At 44.3% G+C, this 12,891-nt stretch overlaps 1 protein-coding gene across 1 annotated transcript in view; it reads left to right on the forward strand.

Annotated features, from left to right (window-relative positions):
* The window catches only part of NEK5 (NIMA related kinase 5), a 416,861-nt gene that overhangs the window by 67,579 nt on the left and 336,391 nt on the right, over window positions 1-12,891 (forward strand). The window contains exons 4-6 of the mRNA XM_086935035.1: window positions 2,028-2,125; window positions 6,163-6,246; window positions 6,358-6,428. Coding sequence (XP_086791161.1) covers window positions 2,028-2,125; window positions 6,163-6,246; window positions 6,358-6,428 — 253 coding nt within the window. The remainder of the gene's footprint in view (window positions 1-2,027; window positions 2,126-6,162; window positions 6,247-6,357; window positions 6,429-12,891) is intronic.

The raw sequence follows: 12,891 nt of genomic DNA on the forward strand, positions 1-12,891 counted from the left end.
CTGTGAACTGTGCATTACTAAATCTGCTGTTGGTCATAAAATGTACCAGGATTGTTAGTACCCTGCCCACGGAGACAGGTTTGAATATGCCTCTGTATTGAGCAAAACTCTATTCCTCTTCATGGCATGACTTAGAAAAAATAAAAAGTGCTATGACACGGCCAGTGTTGACCAGCATAGGTTGCTGTGCACCATGGCTTAACGTAAAGAAAGAAAAGTGCTATGACACGGCCACCGTTGACCTTTTTTTTTCTTCTTTAAGCCATGTTGCACATGAGCTCGTGCTGGTGTGCCATATTTCTAAAAAAGTATAGGAGCGGGACAAGCACCACGTTGGAGGTGCTGGGAAGGAGGGAGACAGCAGCAACAATGGACAGCAGGACGAGAGGAAGAACCAACTCAAGAGCGGTGCAGAGGAGGAGGGAGGGAACAGCAACAATCGACGGCGGGAGGAAGACTGGGTAAAATCAACATGAAGGAGATCAAAGGGAGAAGGGAGGGAGCAGCAACAAGGACAGCGGGTGAAGAACCAGGTTTTAAACCCAGCGGCGCCAGTGGCACGCCCAAAGTCTTCGGATTCACCTGTCTTGGTATACAGAGACACGGAATGCTTCTGGGTGGCGTCAAAGACCAAATTTATTAGCTGCAGCTAGTAACAGTAATCTCAGCAATACAACATGGTATACAACTCAAGAAACTGTTCAAATTTGTAAGGCGAAACATCCCTTTTTATACCCAATATTCACATTACAAATGGACACCCACTGCACAAAATTCTGACCAATAAGGTACATTTTCAAACAAAGTATCACATGACAGAAAACTCAGTTTGCAATAACCCAACTCAAAGTATTAAGAATGTCCCAAATCCAATCTCCACAACCCGGACAAACCCATAATTGAAAGCACAATTCATGTAATGAAGAAACATAGAAAGGAAACAATGACAGATAACGAGCAAGATAAGGTATGTGTAGAGAAGCTAAAAGTTAACGATGTCCTGAACTTTGATTGGCAATCTCAGACAACGATCAACCAAGGAAATTGGCTTAGCGAGGTCAGTTTCAGATAAAGGGGTCAGTTCCTTACAATGCACCTTAGAGTCAAGAAAAGGCTTAGTTAATAAGTGCATGAACAACGAAGCCCATGCAACTTTGTTTATTTTGGTTACCTCCATGGGCCTACATGATGGCAACACAAAATGGAGGCACGGACAAAATGGAACTCATATTCGAGACAAAGTCTCTGAATACGTAATGAACTCGCTAGTTAACATGACAAATTCACTCCATATTAGCCGTACTTGCTGGATATGATACAACATCACCAAAATCGTGACGGAACCATAACCTTGCAGGACAAGACAGAATTTTACAGAACCTCATGGGTACGCAACATGAGGCAGATGAAGGAAAAAAGGAGGAAACGTAGGGAGCGCCAACAACGAACAACAGGAGGAGCGTAGGGGGACTAGCAACGCGTCGTAGGGGAGGGGAAGTGAGACAGACTATAGACATATGCACTCCTATAGAGCGCAGGGCAAATAGTAAGAAAACATCTCAAGTACGTGTAGGAGTGCGCAGCCAGTGAAAGGACAATGGCCGCGGTCAGGAAGCTGTATTTGGTCCATGTTCCCTGGCAGGGACAAATACTTAAGCCCCAGAAGGAAGCGCGAGGTGTAGGTGACCAGTAAAAAGCAAGGAAGCAAGAGTGACGTCTGACCCAACCAATGGTAGGTAGTGGCAGGACTCTAAGCCCATTTAAACATATTTTTTGATTGTTTACAAAAGAATGCCGACAGAGCATGCACTGTCTCAGGCGAAAGCTAAAAGCTTTTGTACCATGCTCAGTAACTGACGCCAGGTACAGTTGTCTGGTGTCAGCATCAGTTTTTTTTTTATGATTCTTTCGGAATATACCAAGGGTTCTTTTTCGCATTTTATTTGCAGGAACTTTACATGGTTTGTTTAAAGATTGAAGCAATTAGCCTCGGTAATCCCATATCATATTTCCCAATTTTCTTACAGAGAGGAACAAACTATTTATTGTGATGGAATATTGTGATGGAGGTGACCTAATGAGAAGGATAAACAAGCAACGTGGTGTTCTGTTTGACGAAGATCAGGTAAAACAGCAGTGCAGTTTTTATGAGTAATTTCCTTTGTATCCCTGGAATCTACAAATGTATTTTAAAGGCTACACTGCAGTATTCAAAACATATATTTCCTGATGTTTCTTGATTTTTATTCTGCAAACCATTGCACTGCATTGTTGCAATTGTAGTTATAACATCACGTAGAAGTGGGGCTGTAAAATGTTGTGCTTTGTAAAAATGCAGTTACAGATAAGCACTGGCAAAGCCAACAGGTCGGGATTTGGCAGCCAGGCTTTGTCAATGCTTGTTTTTTTTCAGGGTTTTTGTAAAACATTATTGCTAGGGCATCTGCTGGACCCTTGACTATATGAAAAAACACTGGTTAAAAGCAAAAATGTGATTTGGTTTCAAAAAAGGAAATATTGCTTTGATAGTCCCTGGTTCTGAAGAGAACTGCTTTGTGTGATATGTTGCTTGTCAAAGAGCAGGAGGCTTTCACACTAGTGAAGTTGGCCAATAGCTGAAGTGGGCTAACCCATTATGCCATACTGTATGCTGTAGTGGTGGAAACACACAGCATTAGACCAATGTATGAAGAAGTCTAGCTGAAAGCCCTATGAATATATTATATTTAAGGCTTCTGGTATTCTGTTTTTACAGATTTTTACAGACAGAAAACAATGTGTTTCCTGTCTGTATTTATTTTTAAAAGCAGAAAAATGCTGAAAATTGTGCTTTTTTTGAGAGACTATCTATGCTGTCTTTCATGAATTTCAGGCAACAGGTGAGCAGATAGACAGCATAGAGAGTTAAAAAACATGTATATTGTAGGATAAGATTTCCTTAACATATATTTGTAATATAGCACTAATATATACCCATGATTTTAGTGTTTTGTTAAAGTTGCTAAAACATGACAGGCAACAATGTATGAGTGCATATCCAAAAATAAATGTGCAAATATACCATTTTACGGTTCCGTTTATTCTCAAAACACAAAATTAATATGGATAAATACAGAGGGAAATGTTAAAAAAATAAATACCATAAAACTGGGAGCGCTAATTATATTGTATAGTATAATATGTAGTGTATATTTATAAAATCAAAATGTCTTGGCCAGACATAAAAACAAAGATAAAAGTAAGTAAAAAGACCAAAACAGTTAGCATGTGGCCCTGCACCTTCTATGTCATACTACACTCAGCGCTTAATTTGAGCCAGTGGTTTCCAGTACTCGGCATCAGCACTTAAATGTCATCACCACCTCTAGTGACAGATCACCACATGATGGTGCTGTCTGTCGAATTGTGATATGAGCACAACAACATTGTTTAATAAGCCAAAATACATTACGAAATGACTAGTACCTGCCTCTCTCACCATTATTATAGCCTTGCGTAGTCTGGATTGTCACACTTTTAGGAGTGCAGTAGTTAGTAGTTGCGTTGGTATGGTTATTGGCAGAGCTGGCAGGGGTAATGGGTGCAAGCTGAAGTAGTCTCCACAGAAGGGCCATGGCAATTATTTTTTTTTTCAAATGAAGCACTGACTTCACTATGCAGATACGTAGGTATTTATTACACAAACAGCAATAAAAGTGAAAACACAGTGCAAGAAAAATCCCAAACAAATTTAGAATAACAGAGCAAATATTAATAAATAACTTTATACTACAATGACGAAAATCCATTCAGAGGGCCAGAGATACTACATTTGAGAGTTTTTAGTGCAAATAATACCAAGAAGCAGAAAGTGGCACTTGCAGTTTTCTGAACGTGCTAGACCGGGGAAGAATCATAAGTTTAGGCTGACCAAAATGAAGATTGGGTCGGATACAGGGTCCATTTTAGTCCAGCGGAAGAGCTACCTTAGCAAGTCTGGTGCGAACAGTTCAGTTCGCTTTAGACGAGGCTGAGAGAAGAAGGCTTTCGGTGTGAAGAGCAGGTTGGGTGTCACTGATCGTTGCTGTAGCACAAAGAGCTGATCGGCACTGGACCTTAATGATGGTTGATCATCACGGATGGACGCTGTTGGCGAGAAGTGCAGGTCACGCATTGCCAGTCCCAAACTTCAGGGTTTTCATCTTTTTCTTCAGGAAGAGTTCTCACTGATTCTGGCCAAGGGTCCAGGACCAAGTGCCACCTCTTGGAGATCAAGGCGTACTCCAGCAGAGGCTAGAAGCAGGGCTCAGGTCGATCCCAGCAAGTATAGTTGGTGCTGGTAAGCGCTGGGAAGTTGCAGGGAGGCCTCTGGAAACTTGTTGTGTCCCTTTAGCTCACACATGAGGTCAGCTAACTGACTCTGGGTAGCTTGGGCTCAAGTCAAGCAGGTTGAATCTTCCTTTTTCAGGCAGCAAGGCAGTTCTTCAAATAGCATGGCTGTCCTTCTGGCAACAGGGCAGTCTGTCATCTGAATCTTCCACAGGTCCAGCACTGTTCTGAGAAGAATGTTATGAACGTCCCAGTATTCTACTTGGGGCCATCCGTTGATTGGGAGAATTTGCTGACCTTCCACAAAAACTGGTTTTGGTCAGTTCTTTCCTTTCCCCTGGTCCTGGCTACAAACTGTTTAGTGTGACAAATGACAGAGCAGGCCTGGTGTCAGGTGTGTGTGGTACAGGTAAGGCCCTTTGAAATTTAATCAGGGCATTGGTCAGCTCCTCTAGAGCCATCCTGTCAGGTAACCCTCTCCCATCACACCTCGATTTCCTTTGCTTCACTGCCTGGAAGCAATACACAACCTTAACAGCAGAGCTATTCACAGTGCACTAGTAGAAAAGCACAGTTGGTTTAGACAAGAAAATGGCTACTTTCTAAAAGTAGCATTCTCAAAATTGCAACTTAAAATCCAACTTCACCATTAAAGAGGATTTAAAATTACAATTAATTTGAGTGTAAACAGAAGATCTGTGTCCGTTCTCAATCTGAAGTTAGCAGTAATTAAATGTAATAATGTATCTGGGTGTTTGGCTAGGGGGGAGATAGGCCTTTTAAGAGTGTAAAACGACTTTAGGATTTTTTTCCCTGTCAGGACAAGTATAAAACAAACATGTCCTACTTTGCAAACATAATGCACCCTGCCCAAGCAGTGGTTAGGGCAGGGTGTATGGTATTTAAAAAAAACTAGGTCTTGTAGGGGTGACGTATACGTTTTCAAAAGGAAGGTTTTAGCCTGGCAAAAGGTTTATTTAATCAGGTAGAGATTGCATATTTTAATCGAATTACTGGCTGCAGTGGCAGGATTGTAACACGTTTTAAAAGGCTACTTTAATGGGTGGCACAATTAGCTGTAAGCCAATTTTGCCATGTTTTAAGGGGAGAGTACACACTCTTTAGCACTCAAACACTATTTTAATGAGATGAGTTTAAATGTAGCCCTTTCAGATTTATTATGACAATACATCTCAAAGTCTTTGGCCTTGCATAATTATTTTCCCTTGCATATTTCTGTAATCCTGTCAGAAAACTACACTTTATTTAGTTGGTTTGAACAAAAAACCTACTCTTCACCCAATGTCGTTAAGATGTTGTCTTCTCAAGGTAGAGGAAAGGATCACAAGTCCACACCAATGAGATATCCATAGACATTTGGAATCAAATGCTGCTCACAGCTGTTTTTCTTACTTCTCAGTCAACCAAGTGGCATAATTCTTTTGAACACACAAATGGCTTGGGGTCATGCATTAAATTGGATATTAATAAAGAAAATACTCCCCTGAACATTTCTTTGTATTTCAAATGGTGTTTCATGTGTTTATGTGGAAATTGGATGCACCTCTACTAATCAGTTATTATATGTTGGATCATCACATGCAAATTATTTTAGGACTGGTGAACTATAGTGAGGTTTTTCAGTAAGTAATGATAAACACCTCATCCGAAAGTGTATAATACAGCTGCATGCATTGTCTGAGATGTATTGTATTGTTTTTGTGTCTTAGTATGTTTCTAATTAGGAGAGAAATTATGCTCTTGGTATCACTATTTTCGTAACACTTAAATGTGTTCTTTAAACCCCTTTATCTATGTATAATAAATGCTGTTTTATTTCATCTTCAATCACAGATCCTATGCTGGTTTGTGCAGATTGCACTGGGATTGAAGCATATTCATGACAGAAAGGTCTTGCACAGGGACATCAAAGCACAGGTCCAGAATAATTGATATTTGATGTGTACACCTGTAAAAACAATGTATGCTTAAGAGATAATGAGGTTGTAAGCTTTAAATATCATTTAAGGTGTTATTGTTTTTTTGCAGAATATATTTCTTAGCAACAATGGATTATTGGCAAAGCTTGGGGATTTCGGCATAGCAAGAGTTTTGAACAAGTAAGCATGGACCTCAAGTTTCGGAGTTGTACAAAAGCTTGATTTTGTATTTGTACTCTTCTAAAAGCGTCGTCCTTTTTGTGGTGGTAATGGTGCTTTTGACGATTCATATGTAAAGTTTCTCAAGTTACATTTGACATTATACTTGAATTTGAACCATTTGTATTTATATTCAAACACCACACATTTTCAGTGAAGAATGTACATAAACAAAAAAATAAAAGCAGAAGCTAAGAACAATACAAGGAAGTATTCGGTTATGCCATGTTGTGCCATATTAAATGTTTTTTGTATTGCATACCACACAATATACGATCTTGGAGCTCTTATTGATAGTTCAGCACAGCAGAAATGACAGATGATTAAGCATGGGTGAATTTTGCGAATCTGGCGTTCGCGAATTTGCGTATTTGCGAACTCGCAATCCGCAAAATCCGTGAATTCTCGCGAATTTGCGTTTTTTTTGTTTTTATAGTGTTCGCAAAGGTTTCTGCCAGTTCGCGAGGATTTTGTACCAGTTCGCAATTGCGAACTTGTCGGCACGCAACGGTCGCGACTATGTTGTTTCTACGTCTGGTTCATCATCACAGGTTCACAGCACCCTCTGTTTCAACACTGCCACCCTCTGTTTCACCCATGCCACCCTCTGGTACATCAATGCCACCCTCTGGTTCATCATCATCACTGTAGATTATGGGGGGAAAAAGCAAGCACACCTGCCCTGCTTCAACTGACATGAATTAATTTGGGGTTGATTTATTAATGTGTCACTGTTTTAAAATTCCAGTCTGGCACCTGCTTCCTTGGTATACAACGTTTAGCACGCATTTTTTACCACGCACTACCCTTACAACGCAGGCATTACCACGCATACCATTACAACGCATTGCGCTGGGGGGCGCTCTTGGATAGGGAATACGTTTAATTTTATATCCAACACCTTCCCTAGTGTCCACGGGGACTGGAGTTGGAATATAAAATTATACTTACCACTATCCAGCACCTCAAAGCGCTATGCGTTGTAACGGTATTCGTTGTAAATACCGCGTTGTAATGGTATGCGTGGTAATAGTATGCGTGCTAACGTCATACATCCGCTTCCTTATCTGTAATTTGCTTTCTGTTGCAGTGCAATTTTTTTTTCCAGGACCTTTGTGGCCTACTTGTAGCTATTCTATGATCGGCTGTGAGGGTCAGAGCAGGGTCATACAAGTGTTGCAACTAGCAACTGAACTCTGGAGGGGCCCCAGCCAGGAAGCACTACAGGGAATGGTTACTAATGATGAATTTGAACTTTTGCACCTGCTGAGTGCTTTCAGTTTAGCAAAACTCGTTTTTCTGCAGAACAGCAAATGTAATGCCCCAAACAAACTTACTTGTGAAAGTTGATTTCTAATCCAAAAGTGATCCAAAGAAAGTCAAAAGGCCTCAAATCCAAACAAGCATTTACAATGCAATGGTCTCGGCATCATTAAAGGAAGAGCTATTGGCATTGCTCATGACATTTCTTTTTTTTTCTTTAAATCATAAACAAATGACATTGTCATTTACATTGCCAATACACAGCACTCTGCACTCAACAGCACACTGCACTCTGCACTCAACAGCACACAGCACTCTGCACTCAACAGCACACACCGCTCTGCACCTGCACTTACTGCTCTGCACACTCACTCTGCATTCTGCACTCACTACTCTGCACTCACAACTCTGCATTCTGCACTCACTACTCTGCACTCACAACTCTGCATTCTGCACTCACTACTCTGCACTCACTACTCTGCACTCACAACTCTGCACTCACAACTCTGCACTCACAACTCTGCACTCACAACTCTGCACTCACAAATCTGCACTCACAACTCTGCACTCACAACTCTGCACTCACAACTCTGCACTCACAACTCTGCACTCACAACTCTGCACTCACTACCCTGCACTCACTACCCTGCACTCACTACTCTGCACTCTGCACTCACTACCCTGCACTCACTACTCTGCACTCTGCACTCACTACCCTGCACTCACTACCCTGCACTCACTACTCTGCACTCTGCACTCACTACTCTGCACTCTGCACTCACTACTCTGCACTCTGCACTCACTACTCTGCACTCTGCACTCTGCACTCACTACTCTGCACTCTGCACTCTGCACTCACTACTCTGCACTCTGCACTCTGCACTCTGCACTCACTACTCTGCACTCTGCACTCACTACTCAGCACACTCTGCACTCACTACTCTGCACACTCTGCACTCACTACTCTGCACACTCTGCACTCACTACTCTGCACACTCTGCACTCACTACTCTGCACACTCTGCACTCACTACTCTGCACACTCTGCACTCACTACTCTGCACTCACTACTCTGCACTCACTACTCTGCACTCACTACTCTGCACTCACTACTCTGCACTCACTACTCTGCACTCTGCACTCACTACTCTGCACTCACTACTCTGCACTCAGTACTCTGCACTCACTACTCTGCACTCTGCACTCACTACTCTGCACTCACTACTCTGCACTCTGCACTCACTACTCTGCACTCTGCACTCACTACTCTGCACTCTGCACTCACTACTCTGCACTCTGCACTCACTACTCTGCACTCTCTGCACTCACTACTCTGCACTCACTACTCTGCACTCACTACTCTGCACTCACTACTCTGCACTCTGCACTCACTACTCTGCACTCACTACTCTGCACTCACTACTCTGCACTCACTACTCTGCACTCTGCACTCACTACTCTGCACTCTGCACTCACTACTCTGCACTCTGCACTCACTACTCTGCACTCTGCACTCACTACTCTGCACTCACTACTCTGCACTCTGCACTCACTACTCTGCACTCTGCACTCACTACTCTGCACTTTGCACTCACTACTCTGCACTCTGCACTCACTACTCTGCACTCTGCACTCACTACTCTGCACTCTGCACTCACTACTCTGCACTCTGCACTCACTACTCTGCACTCTGCACTCACTACTCTGCACTTTGCACTCACTACTCTGCACTCTGCACTCACTACTCTGCACTCTGCACTCACTACTCTGCACTCTGCACTCACTACTCTGCACTCTGCACTCACTACTCTGCACTCTGCACTCACTACTCTGCACTCTGCACTCACTACTCTGCACTCTGCACTCACTACTCTGCACTCTGCACTCACTACTCTGCACTCACTACTCTGCACTCACTACTCTGCACTCTCTACTCTGCACTCTGCACTCACTACTCTGCACTCTGCACTCACTACTCTGCACTCTGCACTCACTACTCTGCACTCACTACTCTGCACTCACTACTCTGCACTCACTACTCTGCACTCACTACTCTGCACTCACTACTCACTACTTTGCACTCACTACTCACTACTCTGCACTCACTACTCACTACTCTGCACTCACTACTAGGCACTCACTACTCTGCACTCACTACTAGGCACTCACTACTAGGCACTCACTACTCTGCACTCACTACTCTGCACTCACTACTCTGCACTCTGCACTCACTACTCTGCACTCACTACTCTGCACTCTGCACTCACTACTCTGCACTCACTACTCACTACTCTGCACTCACTACTCTGCACTCTGCACTCACTACTCTGCACTCTCTGCACTCACTACTCTGCACTCACTACTCTGCACTCACTACTCTGCACTCACTACTCTGCACTCACTACTCTGCACTCACTACTCACTACTCTGCACTCACTACTCACTACTCTGCACTCACTACTCACTACTTTGCACTCACTACTCACTACTCTGCACTCACTACTCTGCACTCACTACTAGGCACTCACTACTAGGCATTCACTACTCTGCACTCACTACTCTGCACTCACTACTCTGCACTCTGCACTCACTAATCTGCACCCTCTGCACTCACTACTCTGCACTCACTACTCTGCACTCACTACTCACTACTCTGCACTCACTACTCTGCACTCTGCACTCACTACTCTGCACTCTCTGCACTCACTACTCTGCACTCACTACTCTGCACTCACTACTCTGCACTCACTACTCTGCACTCACTACTCACTACTCTGCACTCACTACTCACTACTCTTCACTCACTACTCACTACTCTTCACTCACTACTCACTACTCTGCACTCACTACTCTGCACTCACTACTCTGCACTCACTACTCTGCACCCACTACTCTGCACCCACTACTCTGCACTCACTACTCTGCACTCACTACTCACTACTCTGCACTCACTACTCACTACTCTTCACTCACTACTCACTACTCTTCACTCACTACTCACTACTCTGCACTCACTACTCTGCACTCACTACTCTGCACTCACTACTAGGCACTCACTACTAGGCACTCACTACTCTGCACTCACTACTCTGCACTCACTTCTCTGCACTCACTACTCTGCACTCACTACTCTGCACTCTGCACTCACTACTCTGCACTCTGCACTCACTACTCTACACTCTTCACTCACTACTCTGCACTCTGCACTCACTACTCTGCACTCTGCACTCACTACTCTGCACTCTCTGCACTCACTACTCTGCACTCTGCACTCACTACTCTGCACTCACTACTCTGCACTCACTACTCTGCACTCACTACTCTGCACTCACTACTCTGCACTCACTACTCTGCACTCACTACTCTGCACTCACTACTCTGCACTCACTATTCTGCACTCACTATTCTGCACTCTGCACTCACTATTCTGCACTCTGCACTCACTATTCTGCACTCTGCACTCACTACTCTGCACTCACTACTCTGCACTCACTACTCTGCACTCACTACTCTGCACTCTGCACTCACTACTCTGCACTCTGCACTCACTACTCTGCACTCTGCACTCACTACTCTGCACTCACTACTCTGCACTTTGCACTCACTACTCTGCACTCACTACTCTGCACTCTGCACTCACTACTCTGCACTCACTACTCTGCACTCTGCACTCACTACTCTGCACTCTGCACTCACTACTCTGCACTCTGCACTCACTACTCTGCACTCTGCACTCACTACTCTGCACTCTCTGCACTCACTACTCTGCACTCTCTGCACTCACTACTCTGCACTCACTACTCTGCACTCTCTACTCTGCACTCTGCACTCACTACTCTGCACTCTGCACTCACTACTCTGCACTCTCTGCACTCACTACTCTGCACTCACTACTCTGCACTCACTACTCTGCACTCACTACTCTGCACTCTGCACTCACTACTCTGCACTCACTACTCTGCACTCACTACTCTGCACTCACTACTCTGCACTCTGCACTCACTACTCTGCACTCTGCACTCACTACTCTGCACTCTGCACTCACTACTCTGCACTCACTACTCTGCACTCTGCACTCACTACTCTGCACTCTGCACTCACTACTCTGCACTTTGCACTCACTACTCTGCACTCTGCACTCACTACTCTGCACTCTGCACTCACTACTCTGCACTCTGCACTCACTACTCTGCACTCTGCACTCACTACTCTGCACTTTGCACTCACTACTCTGCACTCTGCACTCACTACTCTGCACTCTGCACTCACTACTCTGCTCTGCACTCACTACTCTGCACTCTGCACTCACTACTCTGCACTTTGCACTCACTACTCTGCACTCTGCACACACTACTCTGCACTCTGCACTCACTACTCTGCACTCTGCACTCACTACTCTGCACTCTGCACTCACTACTCTGCACTCTGCACTCACTACTCTGCACTCTGCACTCACTACTCTGCACTCTGCACTCACTACTCTGCACTCTGCACTCACTACTCTGCACTCTCTGCACTCACTACTCTGCACTCACTACTCTGCACTCTCTACTCTGCACTCTGCACTCACTACTCTGCACTCTGCACTCACTACTCTGCACTCTGCACTCACTACTCTGCACTCACTACTCTGCACTCACTACTCTGCACTCACTATGCACTCACTACTCTGCACTCACTACTCTGCACTCACTACTCACTACTTTGCACTCACTACTCACTACTCTGCGCTCACTACTCACTACTCTGCACTCACTACTAGGCACTCACTACTCTGCACTCACTACTAGGCACTCACTACTAGGCACTCACTACTAGGCACTCACTACTAGGCACTCACTACTAGGCACTCACTACTAGGCACTCACTACTCTGCACTCACTACTCTGCACTCACTACTCTGCACTCTGCACTCACTACTCTGCACTCACTACTCTGCACTCTGCACTCACTACTCTGCACTCACTACTCTGCACTCTGCACTCACTACTCTGCACTCTGCACTCACTACTCTGCACTCTCTGCACTCACTACTCTGCACTCACTACTCTGCACTCACTACTCTGCACTCACTACTCACTACTCTGCACTCACTACTCACTACTCTGCACTCACTACTCACTACTCTGCACTCACTACTCACTACTCTGCACTCACTACTC

The sequence above is a fragment of the Lissotriton vulgaris genome, chromosome 8 (assembly GCF_964263255.1).
Source record: "Lissotriton vulgaris chromosome 8, aLisVul1.2, whole genome shotgun sequence".
NCBI lineage: Eukaryota > Metazoa > Chordata > Amphibia > Caudata > Salamandridae > Lissotriton > Lissotriton vulgaris.